This window comes from Epinephelus lanceolatus, chromosome 9 (genome assembly GCF_041903045.1).
Source record: "Epinephelus lanceolatus isolate andai-2023 chromosome 9, ASM4190304v1, whole genome shotgun sequence".
Classification (NCBI taxonomy): domain Eukaryota; kingdom Metazoa; phylum Chordata; class Actinopteri; order Perciformes; family Serranidae; genus Epinephelus; species Epinephelus lanceolatus.
The window spans coordinates 8134156-8154685 of NC_135742.1; the positions used below are offsets into that span (position 1 = coordinate 8134156).

A 20530-nucleotide genomic window follows, 5' to 3' on the forward strand; every position below is an offset into this window, starting at 1 on the left:
ACACCTTCACTTTTCTGGGCACCACGATCTCTGCGGACCTCTCCTGGACTGCAAACACCACGGCTGTCATGAAGAAGGCACAGTGAGAGTGCTCAGGGAGAACAACATCACTGAGAAGTTGCTGGTGACCTCATACTGCTACAACCATTGAGAGCATTTAACATATTGCATCTCAGTATGGTTCACCCACTGCCCCGAGGCAGACTGGAAGAGGCTCCAGAGAGTGGTCAAGACGGTGCAGAAGATCATCAGCTGCCCCCTCCCCTCTCTGAAGGACATCTACACATATCACTGCCTCAGCAGAGCTAAGGGATTCATCAGAGACAGCACCCATCCTGCTTCACACCTGTTACAGGGCCATCAGAACCAAGACAAACAGGCTCAGAGACAGCTTCTTTCCACAAGCCATCACTACATTGAACACATACACTGCTCTGAATCTCGCATGAGTTTTCACTCACTGTAATGTTTCCTCCTGTCTGCACTGACCATGACAAGATCCTTTTCAAAACTTATTCCAGTATAACACACAGGTGGACAAAATGTAAACCTAAGTTTTGATAGATAATGAAAAATAACCATTAGTTGCAGCTCTGTGCTGAAGTATTCTTCATGTCTTGAAACATAAGGGTGTAATCTGCCGACGCCTAAGTTAATAAGAGATTCTCACTTACTTGCTACTTATCCTGACTATATACTGTCAATGAGCGTTTCACATGGAACATCCTCATTAAACATAACATTATTAATTCATTAGAAAAGTCCACAACAGCACATACTGTGCAAGTTCAAACACAGCAAATAAATATTTAAACACACAAAGCTAATCAAGACAAACCAGACTGTCTGGTGGTGGAGGCGCTGGGCCATTCAGCAGCCAGGACCAAGACAAGCTGTCCAAGAACAGTTGGGAAGCCCCGTTTGCTCAAGCCAAAAGTAGAGCTCACAAATTTCCTTCTGCTGAGGTCAAACAAAATTTAACTACACCAACAACATCTTGGATTTCCCTACTGGTGGAAGAAACGCTTCCAAAACCCCAGAACACAGTCTGATTGTTGCATGATGCACACAATCTTCTCTAAAACTTGTATGTATTTATATACTGCCATTTCATGAACAGAAACTGGATTGCTTTTGTTTGTTTCTTATATGACTGTTGTGTGTAAAATGCAGCTGCCACTTTTAAAACCGTCCTTGGTGATCAGTTAAAGGAAAAATCATAATCCAAGATTTGAGAGAAAGCTCCACAATGCATTCATGACTCATGTTTGCTGAGAAAAAAAACCAAGCCAGAATAAAAATAATGAAAAATGATAGGTGAAAATAAAATGTTAATTTATTTGCTTCTTGTACTAAAAAGGTTGTTTGGCAGAAACAACTTTTGAAACTCATTTAAAATACACTGTGGGAAAAAAAACATCATCAGTATAAAATGACTGCAACAAATGTTCCACAGTGAGCAATAAAAACAGCAAAACCTGTCGACAAAATAAGAGGGAATGTTAGTACGCGTGCGTACCTGGTAATGTTTGAGTGTGCCGTTGATCAGCAGCGACGACTGCTTCTCCACCCTCTCAATGACAGCATGGGCCACACCATAGTAAGACTGGGAGCTGGTTTGTCCAGTGGGAACACTGTACTCATCATCCACATCTTGCTTGGCTGTCCTGATTGTGTGTGATGCAAAAGAAAAGAGTGTTTGAAACCCTTCTTACTTGATTTTAATGATCAGTTTCAAGGCATCGCGGCCAGGTCTAATACCCTAAGTTCAGCTGGAGCTCTTCACTTAAATCCCCTCTGGAGGAGTCAAGACTCGGTACAAAGTCTGACAAAGTTTTATTTATTCATGTTTTATTTCATTTTTTGTGTCTAAAATTTTGACTGACTTAACCCCATGTGAGGCTCCTGCTAAGAGAACCAGAGGGAGATTCTTTTTTTTGTTTCAAGTCCAAAAAATTGTTTTCAACTTTTAATGTTTGAAGGACATGTCTAAGTTTTTTGAAATGGGGTTGTACGAAGTTAGTTTGTTTGTGTTATTGTGTGACATCGGTGAATTTGAACTAACCCTTTTAAACAACAGTCACACAATACAACAAACAAACAGATCAAGGCAGCCGTAGCCCTGCAACTCCTGTGTACCACGAGGTAAAATTACCGTTTAGACTGAACTGCAGAGTTGAGGCCAGCTAGCCTGGAAATCCAGACTCAAATCTAGAAAGATTTTGAGTCTGGCCCTCACTGATACACTCTCCCTATCCAAGGGGCAGCACTAACTGAGGCATATTAAATGCCGCCGCACAAAATTGGATAGCACGATAGCCAATCAGAGCAAAAAACAAGGTGATGTATTCATTGCACTAAGCCCCATTTGTTTGTCGACCAGTGGGACTAACTGATATATTGTACTTTCGCCGTATCCTGTCGGTAAAACGGCAAAAACGTCCTTCCTGGAAGCGAAGGCTTGTAGGGCAGTCTTCTGTTCCTCTCTCAAGGAAAAAGATAAGTGTATTTGATTTAGTGTTTCTTCCAAAGCTAAACTGAATGGACGCAGTTCTTCGGCAGCTGCCATCTTGGCTGTTTACTTTTCGACTGCTACGGCGCAGCGCTGACGAAAGTCAGTGGGTGAGTGAGTGATGAAGTTGCACCGCTGGTCAGAGTGACTGATGATGGCTGGGTAAATGCCGGCCACTTCCTGTTTCAAATCAAGATACTATCTGTGCGTTCCAATACCCATACTACATAGTATGCCAGAAAAATATTTAGTGTGTCCCGGTATGCAGTATGCTAAAAAATACCAGGGTGTTTTACTACATCTGGTCCGATTTTGCAGTATGCAAGCCAGCATGCTTTTCTGGCTAATCTGACCCATATTCCTCTGCACAGCAGACAACACCCCACATCAGCTGAGCTGCAAACAGATAGTTTGACAGCTCGCTGACAGCAGCTTGACAGCTGACTGACAGCTGTCAGATGTTAAACTACATACTACATATATTGCAAAGTAACAACATCAGAGCTGTCTGGGTTCATCTCTGTCTCTGGCATACTTGATGAGAGGCATTTATTGTATCTCCAAGGTAACAGATATATAAGTAAGAGGGTCAAAGTTCAAGGCGTGACATTATGTGACAGTAGTGTGTACCGATTGTGCGCATACTGCAAGCAACAGAACATACTTTTTAAGGGCAGCTGCAGTATCTACTAAAAGTAAAAGAAAAAGTATGCGATTCTGAACGCACCTTATTTCTACTTTTACAGTTACTCTGTTTCAAATTAAAAGTCCTCATTTCAGATTAAATGCTATCTTGCATTTTATACATGGTCCAGCCATGCAATTAGTTTTGACCTAGTCTTGTTATCAAAAGAGTCTGGCTTTGAAGAGACCAAAGATAAGGGCTTCAAATTTCCATCAGAAAGTGCTGTCTGACGGGCAAGGTAAAGTGGTGAAAATATTCTACATATAGCATCCACTGAAACTGATACTGATTCTTTTAGGCAGCTAAAACATGTTTTACTGCTGCCTCCATCCACAGCACTTCATTACACTGAGATCATGTGAGGTATAATACATATGATACATTACTCGATAATATCCTTCGCAGCCGCCCCTAGCACTTCATCTTCATTGGGGTCGATTATCTTCTTCTCCTCTGTTTCTGGCTTGGCCCCCTCCTCTTCCTCCTTACAAGGCAAAGTTGATGACACATGACTGAGAGCATGCTCAACATAACAATAACAGCACAAGTAGCTCTGATGATAACATTACTGAAGTGCATACAGCTACAGCCCCCTGGTGGATTTTGATATGTGTGTTTAGTGTGACTGAGATGCAGCTTCCATCCAGTTTATTAACATTTGCATGATTTGAAGAAGTGCAGGTGAGGTGGGCTGATTTAAAATCCTCCTCTGTGGGAGTTCATTATCGAGAAAGTCACTGACCTCCTCCTCAAACTCTGAGCCGCTCTCCTCACTGTCTGACCGTGGGGCGACCTCATACCTGGTTATTAAAGGAGGGGAAGCAACAGAAAGAAAAAGTACAGTTACTAAATTTGTTTTCTGTCTGTCAAACGTGAAAATAACAAACACATTGAGCAGAATTAACAAGCAGCAGCCCCCAACAACAGACAGAAAGGGGGTTTGTTAATTCATTTGGGATGCTAAGCTTCACAATCTTATCCTCATAAACATCTTAAAGATTACAGTATGCATGCAAAAACAACTGCCTATCTAAAAAAAAGAAAATCAATAAACTGTGAAAATATGTTTGTGGCTGCAGGTACAGGCATCTTATCAAGTCTGAGTGGGCAGTATTAATCACAATCAAAGGAGCGTGTTATTTTCACACGAGACGGTCCACTGTGATGTCTTCTGTGAAGCAAACCTTTTGACTACTTCTTCAAAGAGTTACCTTTTAGATGAGATCCTGATCTCATGACTGTCATCCAAACAGTTCAACAACAGTGACTAGCTTATACAAAATGGGATTCAAGAAGTATGCAGCTGAATCTGGTGACACAACTGGTGCTATAATGTCCCTGTGGTTTGGTTTATGTCTGATAAAGTAGGATTTGCATATCTGAACACAAACTGCAATGGGCACAAATAAACTGAATGATGCCATTGCTCGACATTACACACACTGACAAACCATGACTCTGCAGCATCATTATAGTTCTGAGTAATAGAAAAAAAATACCCCCATCTCCTAGAGGTGGTGAATTTGTTACTGTGTTTTCTAACTGATTATACTTGATGGGTGCAGCACTTTACGAAACAGCTGTGTTCTTTGTGTTTCTGATGTGACTGTGGTGCATGGCATGAGACACTGACAGGAAATCCTTTGGCAAACAACAGCATTTTGTTCCTGTCATCAATAAGACTGATTTGATGTTCAGTAAAACAACTATAGTTTGCATAAACGGTGACAGCCTACATGGCTGCACAGAAAAAAACCGCAGACACTCAGAAAATTCACCCATATGCATTTTCCAAAAGACAAAAATAACCACTTTAATATCAGAGGGATGTCAGAGGTTGACAACAGTTCTAGGCAGTAATGTGCCATCTCACCCAGGGTTCATCTCGAGCCAGGCCTCCAGTTGGCTGGATTTGGGAGCATCCGTTCCCTGCAAAACTTTCCCAGTCTCTGTCTGAATCACTTTGACTGGCAGTTCACTCATTTGGCTGCTCTCATCCATGGGCTGCGGGACAAACACAACCACACAGTAGGGAAAAGTGTGACAGATAAAAATTAACTCATGTTGGAGCAATTTAAACAAATGTTAATGTTGTGAACTTTTGAACAGAACAAAACCCCTCAATTTTCTAAATACGTTCTCAGGGTGTGGCATAGTTTGTTAAAAATCTTGTTCATTCAGGTTCCATATGATATAAAGGCGCATACACATAAACTAATTTAGATATTGGCAGGTAGATCGACCATTAATGATGGACAAAACGATCAGCGATTGCAATTTTCCCTGCCATGACAGATAAGGGACATTTAGAAAACAAGATCTTAAATCTGCTCCCGTCTGTGAATTTACAGGAGATGTGTATAGGAGAGTGGCATGCTATCCCTTTTAATCTACCAATCCTCAGAAATGCACTATGTCATTTAACAAAACCCCACATCTCCCTCCTCCATATGCCTCTTCGCCAAGCCTTTGCTCTGCATCCCACAAGCCCCACAAACTTTACACACCGTGTCTATCTTTGCCAGATTTCCCTGCATGTGAAGCTTGAAATTAACACGTGAATGTATTTATATGCCTGAAATTATTGAGTTTACTTATAAAAGATACCCCTAATTCCTTATCTCATTTATTATTGACACCGTCTCGACAGAAAAACTAGTTCCTCTTGTTTGTGATTAGAGAAAGACAGATAGAAAATGAGGGGAGCAGTGTGGGAGACAGTCTCTTTGAACCTTAATGATCACAGACAAAGCTATCACCATCTGCTGCCAGAGGCGACAGGATAATCCCTTGACGATCTCTGGTAATGATGACAGTGTGACAATATGAAAATACAGGCAATTGCCAGTTCCTAGTAGATATAAACCTGACCTCAACTGAAAATGGCATCTGTATGCAGATAAAAGTGAAATTATCTGCACAGTGGCCTGCATTTCTGTCTGTATTACAATTCAGATCAACACAACTTGACATTCTGGCCTGCTTCACTAACTCATTGTTTTAAATGATACTTGGAGGGATAATAAATCCCAGCTCTAAACCCATCATCACCTCCTTCATTAGAATCCAACACTGTGGGATTTCCACAGCCCCCTTTAAACATAAACAGCCGTCGGTGCATTAATGAGTGTTTCTGCCAAGATGGGCCATCCAGGCCTCAGCGTATCCATTTCTGACCCGGAGACAAAGGAGGGGAAGCGCAATTAAAAGCTGAGGGGAGCTGAGAGGTAGAGCAAACACTGAAGATTTGCATTTGTTTGTTGCATTATTTATAGGAGGTACGGTTTGCTGTGGTTGTACTGTCAGTTTGGGTGCAGTTTGCCTCTGAAAGGATAATTACTGTTTAATCGGATGTTTTTCATTTCTGCCACAGCACACTGGGAAGACAGAGGTAAAGTGCAGGTTTGCAGCTGTAATACATGTCTCAGGAAAAGCAGCAGAGCAGTAAATATCACCGTAACAAGATCCGCTTGTAAGTTAAAACCCTCAAACACCACAGGACAAAATTACTATGATTAGTATATCAGGCGGAAATGTTAATTTTAATGAGTGATGAATGTTTTTTTGGTCACTGGGGACTTTTTTATCACCTTTTAACCTGATAAGGTGAACTCATTAGCAAACAATTTCTTATTAACATATCCAGCAGCGAAGGAGCAACATTATCATTCATTTGGTGAAGTGTTGTCACCCTGATGAATGTTAGTCCAATACACACTCTCTTCTTGCTCTGTTTTTGACAACTACAAACTATTTATCAAATACTTATATTGTATTTTATTCTGTTTCATATATATTATATTTTCTTCCTGTACTTTAAGTTCTGTACTGTTAAATGTTAAAATCTTAGAGCCTGTTTCAGGGTGTCTACAGGTATAAAAAAAAAGCTAAATTTAAGACTTTTTAAGACCCTTTTAATAACCCTTTAAATGAATTTTAAGACCAAATATGCAATGGAAATACACATCAAAAGTGAAACGCTAATCTTTCCAAGTACACACATTGATGTCAGTTCAAAATGAACAGTAAAAAGGACCCTGACCTCTGCATGTGCAATTCCACGACCCAGATCCCCATTTCACCACGTTTGAAACACCTTTGACATATGGTGCAGTTTGCTTTGTTAACATTTCCTGACACCACGAGTAATTGTTGGTATTCTTTTAAACTATTCGTCCTTACACTGGCATTTTCCCATTTTTCAAAGCGTGCAAGGTCTGAGTTTACCAATTGCGCACACACAGGTGTTGCGTCGAAGTCTGGTACCTCCTGCTCCTGCTAAAATTATGTTTCCTATTGCACCAACACCAAAAATTAAATCAGTGATGTGACTAAAAAACTTTTAAGACCAATTCAATCTAAATTTTAAGACAATTTAATACTTTTTAAGGCCTTTTATTAGTCAATGTGACATTTTAAGACTTTTTAAGGACCTGTGGCCGCTCTGTGTTTATACCTGGTATTAACATACATTTTGGGTGTAGAGTCCACCAAGGCGCATTGTGATATGATCACTCAAACCACTTTGCTGAGATGGTCTGGGACACATTCGACAAATATTTATTGTAGTGTAAATGCAAATGCAACTCCAACAGAAACTATGTCATCAATGCAGGACATAGTGGTTAAGAGTTAATGCTCTATTTTACAAAGAGTTGGACTACGTGTTGCGTGACCATCCATTGTTCTACCTTATGAACAGACATGTGTTGAATTCTGCTTACAGTAATATCACCAGCTGCACCAACACAACCGCTTACGTGACTAGCAGGTTTGCTAGCGAGAGTGGGGACATAATAACCATGTGTGTGGCCATTTGACCATCTAGCTTAAATGACGTAGGCAGTCACAAAACAAAACAAAGCATGTGATTGGTTCATTGGAATTGTTGTGCATATAATAAATAAAGAACTTAAACATAAAACTACAACAAAAAGGAGAAAGTACAACAAGTTAAAGCTCTGCAACTCACCTCTCCATCAGGTCCAATGGCACTGGGGCCTTCACCATCTCCGTCCAACTTCTAAACATCAAACACAGAAACCCATTATGCTGACATCCCATTGCTAATAACATTAGAATATGTCTGAAGTACAGCCAGCACCAGCATTATGTAATCACTCAGGAATGGTGGATCTATAAAGGCATAGTTTCCTCCATTACTCCGTTAAAGAGCATGGAAGTGCACTCCAGCAGGATTATCAAGGGTCATGTGAGGTATTTTGTGTTATTTTTCTTTTAGTGCTTTTTCCAGGATCGTCATCATCCTCTCACAAGCTCGACTGAGGTGACATGGTATGTGGTATCACAAAGAGCCTCTTAAAATGGCTAACATCAGCGTCAGGGATCTCAGACACGGGTGTCATGAGCGCCTAAGGGTCTGCAGGTGTTCGTTCCAGTCAAGAGACAACACCAGATGAGTTCACTGATTAGTTCAGCCTCTCTGACAGAAGGTTTGAAATTATGATGAGTAGCGTGTGCTCTCAGCCCACAATGTCGCTGAGTTTGAGACCCTCTTAATGCTCTAAATCACAAGGAGGTAATGGGATCCTTATGATAACCACATTGCCATTCTGGAAGAGGCTTGAAATTAACAAAATAATGAACCATGAGATTAATGTGATCAGAAGGTGTGATTCACAGTGAACCAGGGCTGAACGATATGGAGAAAATTTTGTATCTCGATATTTATGCCAGATATCTCGATACCGATACGATACGATATGACTATGGGTTCAGTAAAAAAAAAAAAAAAAAGGTCCGAACCATTTTCTGGAAGCCCTCTTTAGTGACTGAATACACGGGAATCATGTGTAGCAATATGGTACGTTATAGCATTTGTAATGTCTTTGTACCTGCTGGACGTCGATTAGTATGGCATTATGCTACTGAATGCATCGGCAATCTGACCTTGCTTGGGCTTGACACAGGAGGACCCAGATGTCCCTGCCGTGTCTTTTATTGCAAGGTACTGTTCATACAGTACTCGGTAGTGTTGTCACGGTACCATGAATTGGGACCCACGGTACGTGGTAGCATCACGATACCACAGCAAAAATGAGGCAGATGTGCCTTTTGTCATTTATAAAAAGATAAATCACTTTTCTATAATACATCAATGATATATCAGTGGAATAAATTATTTATTGACTTATTCATACTTCAAAAACAGCATCAATAAGTGATTAACATAGGGGGGATCAAAATAAAATAAATAAATAAAATAAAAATCAACCAGCCACCCTCCTCCCCTGACAAGTAAAGAACAGTCCCTTCATAAGTAAAGAACAGTCCCTAAAGTGTGGCGAGGTTTGTGGAAATGTGAACGGCTTGTTTCTCCTCTGACACGTCACATACCTGTGTGCCGCCACGGCTCGGCTGTTCAGGTACTACTGGGCAGTCATGACACCAACTTATTCACCTGGAGCCGGGCTTCTCGGTCGCCGGTAGCCTCGCGTCACCAGGCTCTTCACGTATGGCGAAACGCCAGTAAACCACATTATCTTGCGGCGGCCATAGCGCTCCACCGTATTCCCGTCTGTGACCCCTGTTCAACCCACAATCGGTGGGTTTCGCCTTTCGTTTCTGCTGCTGGTTGAAATCTGTACTCACACAGCGTGCTGAATGATTTATTTTGCTCGAACAAAACTATTTTTAGTCGCAAATGTGTTGTGTGTACTAGCAAGTTGCTAGCAGCAGCACGTCTCCCTCGCTCAAGGGGATGTTTGTGATTGGCTGGCTTTGCTGTCGATCCAAGGCAAGCAGGAAATGAGGTTTGTGATTGGCTGGCCTTAGCTGTACATTTAGGGCAAGCGTAAAAAGGATGTTTGTGATTGGCTGAGCTGTACATGCAGGTCAAGCTGGGGAAACTCATGGGGAAATTATATCGTCAATATCATTGCCTTTTGGGATATTAATATCTTGCATGTTCATATCTTGGTATAGATACGATAACGATATATCGTTCAGCCCTACAGTGAACCATTGCTCCTAGGGACAGTGGGATTGACTTTATGTAAGGACAGCGACACTGAAAAGGCATGAGCATTGAAAGTATATATTTTCAAACCATTTCAAAAGTTTCCGTCTTCTGTAGGAAAAAAACGCTTTGATGTCGAGTGCCACACACAAGGTAAAGAGGCCAGAAGGTGTTGAAAGACCAACTAACACATTCTTGGTTTTGCTCTTTTCATGGGCTTTTTTTGAGTCAATGGTAAAAGTACAGAATAAGAGCAATATAAAGCAAAAAACTTGGAGTAAAACCTAACTTTTCACCAACTAGCTGAACACAAATTTGATGTCCATCAGCACAAAGCAACATCCTGTGAATAACCACCACCTGGCCATTTCTCTGCCTACCTTCTTTTTCTTCTTCCTCCTTTTCTTCTCCTTGGCAGCTTGGGCAGCTTTGTGTTCATGCACCAGGGTGGTGAGGTTGGCCACATATTCATCCGTCTGCTGCAGCAAGTAGGCCAGACGCTTGTCTTTCTTTTGGTCGATGAGTTTTCGGTAGCCTTCCTCATCTTCTGCCTGAGTTGGGGGGATGGTGAAAGGAGGTTAATGGTGAAAGAGGACAAGATCTTCCTGAAAAAAAAACAACTACAAAAAAATATTATCTACAGCTTGATCATATTCATTCAAACCCACTTAGGCTGCACTTTATATAACTACAGCAGCTCTGGTGTGCTAATACATCAATTCAATACACCAGACCAGTGTTGGTACAAATGCTAAACTTATTAAATGGATTACTTATTGGCCAGACACCCATACACATAAATGATTTCTGCTTGTCACAATCATGACTTATTAGTCTCTATTAATTCTATTAACTCTATTACACAACTCCAATCCCAAAGAAGTCCTGCATACTGTCCATCAATTGTTCACATTGTATTTGCAACGTGACAGTTCTCAGACATGAATTAGGGGCGGGCATGAGAACTCAACTTGAGTGAGTATTCGTTCAACATATACAGTCATCGCCGCCCAACTTCCCTTTCATTGTAGAGTTGCATGCAGTGTATTGCTCCGCACCTCCCGGTCCCGCTGTCGTTCTCACTCTATTTATCATGAGAAACCAGGAGACTAATGCTGCAGGAGTGTTAGCTCTGCCGCAAGACAGTTGGTGAGAGTTAGACTTAAGCCATTTCAGTAGTGGTGTGAATTTTTGGGACTGTTTGACGGCTTGGTGTTGGATGTTATCCACTGCTGTGTTAGCTCGTGCTAATCGTGCAGGTGTTGAACTGACCGGGAGGAGCGTGGCTCTGATGACGGTCCTTCAGTGGTGTATCCAACCCAGTGGTTCTACTTTGTCTGTCACACCCCCCTTCAGAAGCCAAAAAAAGTTCATGCCCCTACAGCCCCTACAGCCCCCCCCCCCCCCCCCCCCCCCCCATGCAGTGGCTGTTTTGTTTGAAATGTCATATATTTACTTCTAAAAGGTGTGATATAATATGTATTTTGATTTTCCAACTCTTACCATCAGTCTCCTCATCCTCTCCTTCTCGATTCTCTCAGTCTCCTTCTTCTGTTCCCGCTCTGTGTTGGTGTGCCAGGTGGCGATGGCTCTGGTGAGTTTCTGCATTTTGCCAGACACTGAGCGGTGATACTCTTTGAAGTCTTTAGCATGCTGAAGGATACTGTTGAGATACTCCTGAAAAACATATCAAAAAACTTGTTGAAGTCAAAAGCCTATTTTAATAATTACCGGTGTGTTGCCACACTTCACTTTCTTTGTCAGTTTTGTTCTCCACTTTCGACAAATTAATTTCATAGGGTGGGACTGTTGCAAGCCTTCATCTTCTAACACTGTTAAATTTTGTTTTGACTTTCACCAAGCAGACCACTGATGTCTGTTCATTGCTTTATTTCCTTCATCCTGACTTTTCAGTAGCAGCTTGATGAAAACATTTGTTGAAAGTAGCGAAGTTTTCTCTACAGATAAGCACAAAGTAAAAGTGATTCACAATTGTATTTTGTATCGACTGTCAGTTATAATGACAGCTCTTATTGTAATGGTCTTATTGACGAATTCAACGACTGGAAAAACACATGTAGGAAAACAGTGCTGCTGCTGCACTGGTTCAATACGAAAGTCTACACTTGACCAATTTTGTTCTTAAACTTTAAAACCAGCTCTGACACAATGTACTTCTCTGGGGGCGTCGGTAACGTAGTGGATAGTGCCGGCGCCCCATGTACAGAGGCACTGCCTCGTTGCCGCGGGTTCAAGTCCGGCCTGCGACCTTTTGCTGCGTGTCAGTCCCCGCTCTCTCTCTCTCTGTCTCCCCATTTCACACACTGTCCTATCCATTAAAGGCAAAAGCCCAGAAAAATAATCTTTAAAAAAAACAAAAAAAAAAAAAAACAATGTACTTCTCTGAACTTTATTATAAACACTTTAGTTTGGGTCACCTGATGTTTCTGTCTGCGCTTCTTCTCCTGTTCGAGCTTCTGCTGCTTCTCCAGCTTCTCGGTCATGCGGGCCTCCCTCAGCGTCTGCCGCTTGCTGCGTCTGTAAGCCTTTGAGTTGAGGGCCGTCTCCAGGGTCGTGTCTCGCCTCATACATGCCACCACATCCTGTCTCAGCTGGAGATGTGCATAGGTTTGGTATATCAATGATATCAAAACTGTACATGTAAACTTGAACTGAAAATAATGCATCAAAACTTCAGCTTATGAGACATAACATGTTTTAAAGGCCTGATGTGTTCACTTGACAACTTGAAAGTCATTTAGGGAAAGTTATATAGGGTTGTGGAGTTGCTGGTGAATTTCATAAGAACGTTAAACAAATCTTGAGGTGCTCAAAGGTAAAAAACAAAACGAGATCCAACTGAATGTCTATTAATGGTCCCTCCAGCATTTCAAGGCCGTTCTGAAATGCCTGATTTCACAGCATCTTTTCTAAAAAATAGCGACGCATGTTGCAGAATTTTTTGCCATTATCATATTATTATTATTTGCAAAAACAGTTGCGATGCTGTCTCAGAATTGGAGCCTATTGTTATGAGCATTGAGTGTTTCCCACAGAATTAGAATCTATTGGGATGGATGGAAGGGGCAGGAAGCAAAAGCTGATCGCAGACGATGCACTGTTGCTGCCATTTGAAGCAGTGCTGAAAGACATTTCCTGGGAGCTGCTCTTCTTCTGCTCTCTCTGCCTGGTTAGCACGAGATAACACAGCATCAGTGGCTAACATCCAACACTGAGCTGTTAAATGGTCCCAACAATCTCCCACTTACACCAAAATGGCGTGACTCTGAAAATGAATCCTGTAATAAATGTTAGGTAACATTAGCGGTGTGATAGTCTCGCTCACCAGACCTTTCTCAAGAAAAGAAAGGTCTGGCTGGGCCGACTCTCACTTTAAGATTGGAGAAAAAAAATGCCCCGGCTGCTTGTATTTCTTTCAACCAATCGCAATCGTTCTGGGCTGTGCCACAGCAACGGTGCGCTTGCAAAAATATTGCCAGGGGGAAACAGGTTTTGGTGTAACATGTCCACAAAAATATCACCTACAGGACGCGAACCATGGCAGAAAAATGGCTACATCCCCGCAAGATCAAACACCGCTAAAGTTAGTAAAGGACGTGTTGAAAACAGTAACCAGAGGTGGTAGGGCGGGACTTCAGCGGGTGGCTCGTTCCACCCAATGAGAGGCTGATCTATGCAGCAAACTTCCGCCCACTCAGACTAGCGGTGTGATGATAACAGTTATCCCTGTCACTGTGTGTTACAGAGGCACAGCAGTAGTCTCGTGATAAAAAGAGAGAGGGGGAAGAAGGGGCTGAGTAAATCAACACGTTGTGCGCAGCTCTGCAATGAATTGAGATTTCACTCGTTTAAAGAAGTCACATTTACAGTAAAGTACAGTAAGTGTGGTGATTGAACATAACTGCAACGTTGCTCAGAAGTCACTGGAACTGGTTGAATTAGCATTAATTGTTGTGATCGCAATATCACAACATCCTGGAGGGACTGAATTACTATTTTACATGATGTGCATTACTGTAGATACCCCTTGAATACAAATTTGTGTAAAATGTGTTATTTTGCGGAGAAAATAACTAATTAAATAAGATTCTTTCATCTCTTTGGCTCCTGAGGAGCTTAAATAGTCCAATAACAATAAACTTGGAGCAGAAAAGTAACACCTACTGTGTGAATTCAACGAGCATGAGTCAATGAGGAAATCAGCAATGTGTCCTGATGCTGTGTCAGTGATTGAACTCCCTCAACTGTGAGTTATTCAGGGGGTGATTTAAGTGCAGTCACACTGAACAGGAAACAACTACTGCATACCTGCCGCTGGAAGTTGAGTAAACGCAGCGCCTTGAGCTCCACTGTGGCTTTAGTCCTCAGATCAGGGGGCAGAGAGCCTGGCAAACTTTCCAGCTCCTGGATTCGGTGTGCAATCCGAGCCTGCAACCTGAGAAACATTATGAAGATGGTAAATCAAACTGCAGCAGTTACCCTGAAGAGACCACATAATAAATGCACACTTGGGACAGAAGCATAGTTTTTGGACCGCACCATCTCAACCACAGATGAACTGCCCGCCTCATCAATCTGTGGCAGATTCACAGCGAGTTGTTTACTTTGTTTCACTCAGTAAAATTCAACGACACAAAAGTAGTTCAGGAAAGCAGAAAATCCTTACAGAGATACTAAACAGTGATAATTAGTAGCATTATCATGTAGCTTACATCACTTCATAATAGACCACGCGAAACACTGGATAATAATTCATAAGCTCTGGTTTCATTGTTTTGATTATTTAACTGTCAGGGTGCCTCAGATGTTATCAATTAAGAATGTAGTACTATTAATGTTTTGTACAACAGCACGCAGTGACGCTGCATGTTCAGACGAGGTGAAGAGAGGTCTCTGTGGCCTCTGAACATTTCCTGACCAATGCAGCTTGTCAAGGGTGATCTGAGAGCACAAAAAGAGATCATCAAAACAAGAGCCTTGGAAGTTGTATAAAGGGAAACGAGCCTAAGAGCCACTGCAAGATTAAAGGCTGTGAGCTTTCCTCATATCTCCATCAGTCGTGTCTGTTTTCAGAGAGTGATTCAGCCTGTGGGCTACTATCACAGGGGATATCGGTGAGTTGTGATTGCGTATGCACAGAAGCTTTACCAAAGACCATCGGGGATTCAACAAAAAATGTTCTTTATATTATTGAGTTCACAGGTAAGATATGTAAGTTTTCAGACATGTGCTGCACTTTGGAAACGTACTGGTAATGTTTCATGTCTGGGCCTCCAGCCAATCAGGGTCACAACATCGATTTGCCTGACAGGACGTCATAACATTCCTTTAACACTTCTTTCAAAGTTTAATTCTTAATTACACTTAAAGGACAGGATACAGCAAATACAAGGTTCAACACCGATCTCCACCGCTCTGTGCTCCTGCATCTCTAGCATGTCTGTCTGTCTATGAGAGACCCACAAGTTTCTCCAATCACATATCTGCCTTGAACCATCCCATTAATGAAAATATCATTTATATCCATCATACACAAAGCAACCTGACATCATGATATTAAAAAGCTACAGTTCCAAGACATGAACTGTGAAAAATAAATCAGTCTGTATTTGGGCTGCACGATATGAGGAAAATTTATTGTGATTATTGTGATGGTTATCTCACTGATGATATTACTTCTGATAAATAAATGGATATTTAAGTATTCTCAATAATTTTTTACTTAGATGGTCTGAATCAGGGACTCATTTTTTCTCAAAGTTGTATAATTGCCTAGAGTTGGTTCGTGTTCTCACGGCAGCATTTACAAGCGGACCAGATCAAATGCCTTGTGTGAGAAAGCTGCTCTTGATTGGTCAGAATTTCCATGTAGGAAAAATCCAGGAAGTAAAACGAAGAAGAGTACACTTGCAAGATAAATGTGACACTTTGTAATGTCACAATGGAGGGACAACTACGCAGGTTGATTTTAGCGCTGCTCATCGTGGACTATATTGCTGTCATTGTTCATTTTAGTCAAACCATACAGTTTGAAAACGAGGCGCGGCTCCAACTAGAAAACAATGTTTTGATGCATTGGATGTGCTGAATGTGCATATTAAGGCAGTACAGGAGGAGGTGCACATTAATAATCCTCCAGGACTGTAACATGCTCATGTTTAACCCAAACAATGTGTCATGTGACTGCAGTTGGTTCAGATGCCTAACAACGAGGGCTCTGACTGATTGGCCAAAGACTTAACTGCATGGAACCTATCAAACAAAACATCGCCTACTAATAGAGTGTAATTTAATACGCTGTTACTATATTCAAAGTGCAATATCACTGTCCTTTCTAATGTGCTTATTGTGCAAGCTGATACCGCAATAATGGTTAAAAAAAAATTATGCATTGTGCCGCCCTAGTCTGTATTGTACTACACTGTAGTTTTTGTCACTTCAAATCATTTCAACACAGAGGAACATGAAAAAAAGATTATTCTTTCATTTGTTTCAGAGGTCTAAAAACTGGTGGAGTAAAAATGTTTGGTTTTGATGATTAAATGTAATTCAAGGTAGCCTATAGAGGTTGTCAAGACAACAACTGTTAATGAACTGACTGTGCAGTAGGTGTTTTTATATAGGACTGTATGACGCTTGTGTTAAATGGGTGCTAACGATAAATACCTGTACTCTCTCTCTTGCAGGATCCCCACTGGGTCCAGGCCCTGAGGCTTCTGGATTGGTGTGACGCGGTTCTGTTTCTGCATCTGAAGCATGGGGGACACCTGCTGCCCAGGAGGCTGAGGGGTCACTGAACTGCCTGGCATGGGTCCTGCTGGCACTGGCGCAGCCTGAGGTGGTGCAGGGGACGGGCGTCCGCTGGCAACTGGAGTGAGGTGCTTCTGAGCGCTGGCTTGATTTTCACCAACCTGACCTGGGGACCAAAGACTTCATCTGTTACTGAGTCACTTCTCAGTGGGACAAAAATCACAAAATAATCACATTGCTTTGTTGAAGTACAAAATTTCAAAGCCTTCAACTTCAAACAATTCTTCTTCTGGGTTTTTGATTCTGACAAACAACAGTTTGCTGGTGATGCACGTTGGTCTTGTTTTTCATCTTGTAGCAATATTAATAATGCCTTTCCTTGTACTTAAAACAATTTGGTCTCCACAGCTAGTATGTTCAGCGCACAAGTCTACCATGGGTTTCGACATGGACAGCTCTGTAGAGAAATTAACTTTGTTCACCCACACAGGTAGGCAGGCACATAGCAACCTCTGTTGGCTCAGGTTAACAAAACGTGTATCAAATTTTGGCTTCATTTTTGCAGGCAAACTGGCAGCGCACCGTACACCTACACATAACATCACTGGCCTTAAGCCTCTGAGACCTGACTCCAAGGGGGCCTCCCAATCTCGCTATGTTTTCCCCTCACTCCGGGGTCACTCCTTAATCGACATGTAGACATCTAAGAGTTAAGTTCGATCCCTCACCTGGGACCAATTTGCTGTCAGAGCACCTTTCAGGAGCTAATGTTGTTTTGACTACCTAAAACATTAGGCAGTCAAAACAGAACTTATTCAGTTTTAAATTGGCCTCAATGGGAGATGAGATTTTTTTTTCTTTTTGTATCGTGTCACTTTTTTATTGATGTGTATTTGACTATTACTTTAAATTTTCTCAAATATTTGGTGAACTTTATAACACTTTAAAATGTGTTTGTGTAATGCACCGTTAATCTGTAGCTACATGGTAGAAACTGTAAAAGACTGCTGAGTTTAAATCATAGTTATGATTGGAAAAATATCTACTTTAACCCACTAGACAAGGAATGTATACATTTTAGTATATTGTCCAACCGTATCTTTATAATTAAGATCTCAGGAGATTCATATAAATCATTATAAATCATTAAAGATACCTTAAGGACAAGACTTCATACAGACTCCCAGATAACACCACTTGTGTGTGATGCAGAGACCTGGGAAAAGCCTGTGTTTGCTGTTGTTGTGTGGGTGAATACTGTGGCAGTATACTTCAAGAGCGACTAATTTAAAACAGTTGCTTCAATGACAAAGAACTGGAGACCTTTGAGACTTGCAGACTAGGATGTTTCATCCTTTCCTAACACTTGTTAGTTATAATATTTTGCCAAAAGTTCCATAAAAACTCTTAATTTGTGTCTTGTTTATCAGCAGTGTTTGGCTTCCTACTTGTTTCTGACTTTAAGATAAAATCATTGTTGTCCAGATGTCCAGCAAACATGTTCAGACAGTGACTCGGGGCACATTTCCCTCTTTGCAGCAGAAACAAAAGCAGCATCTTCAAAGCCAGTGTTGTTACACTGTATTCTATGTCAACATCAGATTGCAGCATCTTTCCACAATACCCCCTGCAGCTTCAAGTAGAATCTGATGTAAGACCACACATCAAACAACAGTAAGCTGGTCAGCCTCAAACCTTTCACTGATACATTAAAGTTTGAATGTTTGATATGAAAAGATTTATTAAAGTCAAAGCTGATGCAGCTCGCTGTATCACTTCAGTCCTTCTATACAGTCACTTTTTACTTACCATCAGACCACGGTTTGGGTCCTGTGCTTTGATTGTGTCCTTGCATGGTTGGGGTAGGGCAGGGACTTGACTGGGGACCACCCAAAGGTGCCATTGGCATACCTTGCAACACAATGACAATTCATATTTTAATAAATGTTTTGTTAACAGATAATGTAAATCTGTGATGGGATGGTAGCTACAGTTTGACAAAGGTTTTTTTAATTTCCTTGTATGTTTGTTTGTTTCTTGTAAAAATGCGACACTTTAAAGTTGCTGTTTCTTAAAATGTTGAGAGTTTACTGCTTTTCTCATTGCAAACTGAATAAATTTAGGTTTTGGAATGTTGGTTCTACAAAATTATGATGTGCCTTTTTAACAATTTTCTGACCTTTCATAGACAATTACTCAATTAATAGTAAAAATAATCAGCAGATTCATCTATGATGACAACAGCCACTAGTTCTACCCTAAATATTTTTTAATTTAAGCTCCTTATGCTGAACAGTCTGTACCAATATCCAGTAACTTTGCATTACTAAGCCCCCCAGATGTTAAGCATTTACCAAAGAATTCATTTTTATCACGGTGGAAAAATGGTGACACCTTCTAGATCATTTGCCACAAAAGATCCCAATAAAAACTGTGCAATACACCACCACATCTAATTTAATATGAGATTATTCATTAATATTAGCAGCAACCAGACACTTATAAGAATGACTTAAAAATCCAAAATATGTTGACTGCTTAATTGACGCTGAAATTGTGATTATTACCATGAGAAGCATCTCTGACACCAGAAAACAATTTGGATTTAGGAAGCTTGAAATCATCAAGATCTCCGGTCAAGATTACACCCATCCTCTCAATGCAAGCTGACACACTGCTCACGCCAGGCTACATCAACTGCCAGGTTACATTACTAGAGTGGATGCTCTCGGGTCAAAATCTTGGCCACACTGAGATATGAACCATCCACGTTCTGAGGTGGCCTGGCTCACATTTCATGGACGACACGGAGCTCATATCAAAGTGTCAAGTGTGTTCAGATCTGTTCCATCGGATAACAAAGCTACTCAAAACAATACACACACTAATATACTGTGAGCTTATGAGACCCTGCACTGTAACACTTCAAACATCTTCACTCAATCTTCTTACCTGGAGGCCTGCTGTAAGGACTAGCAGTAGGTGCCTGCTGCTGTTGTTGCTGTTGCTGCTGTTGCATTGTGGGTAGGCTCCTCTTGCCCTGAACAGCCAGTTGAAGGTTTTCAGGTAAGGGTTGCCCACGACCCAGGATCTTATAGGCAAGGATCTGAGCTCTGAGCTGCTGCAGCTGGACTGGACTGAAAGCAGAAGGTCCCCGCCCCTGCTGGCTCATGTTGGACATGTTGGGCACGGCTGTCTGGGGATCCATGGGCATCATAGGGCCTGACTGGGAGGGAGGCATGTGGGGAGGCGTGGGTCCCCCACCACCTCCACCTCCTGACATGGGACTAGAGGCATGCTCATGGACACCCATGGGGGATGGATGAGGGGACATGTATCCTACAGAAGACAGGAAGGAATTTCAATGATTTTACATAACCAAAATTCACATTAGTGCCATTAAAGCAGTGGGTAACAGGGGAATGGAGCCCACCTAAGGGGTTGTGAAATAAATCTAAGTGGCGCAGGATTAACAGGACAGAAAATACAAGCTAATACATATTTTTCTGACACAAAAACTGGGTTATCTAAGTTAAGACTTTCCTATAATCTTTGCTTTTTTTCTTGTTAATGACTTCTTTTA

At 41.4% G+C, this 20530-nt stretch overlaps 1 protein-coding gene across 1 annotated transcript in view; it reads right to left on the bottom strand.

Annotated features, from left to right (window-relative positions):
• Positions 1–20530, bottom strand: part of smarca2 (SWI/SNF related BAF chromatin remodeling complex subunit ATPase 2) — a 72769-nt gene that overhangs the window by 46717 nt on the left and 5522 nt on the right. The window contains exons 4-15 of the mRNA XM_033618979.2: positions 19900–20286; positions 18757–18858; positions 16864–17113; positions 14506–14632; positions 12615–12788; positions 11680–11853; positions 10557–10727; positions 8170–8220; positions 5071–5201; positions 3940–3997; positions 3584–3681; positions 1520–1667 (exon numbers count right to left, since the gene is read on the bottom strand). Of these exons, the coding sequence (XP_033474870.2) occupies positions 1520–1667; positions 3584–3681; positions 3940–3997; positions 5071–5201; positions 8170–8220; positions 10557–10727; positions 11680–11853; positions 12615–12788; positions 14506–14632; positions 16864–17113; positions 18757–18858; positions 19900–20286 (1871 nt within the window). The remainder of the gene's footprint in view (positions 1–1519; positions 1668–3583; positions 3682–3939; positions 3998–5070; positions 5202–8169; positions 8221–10556; positions 10728–11679; positions 11854–12614; positions 12789–14505; positions 14633–16863; positions 17114–18756; positions 18859–19899; positions 20287–20530) is intronic.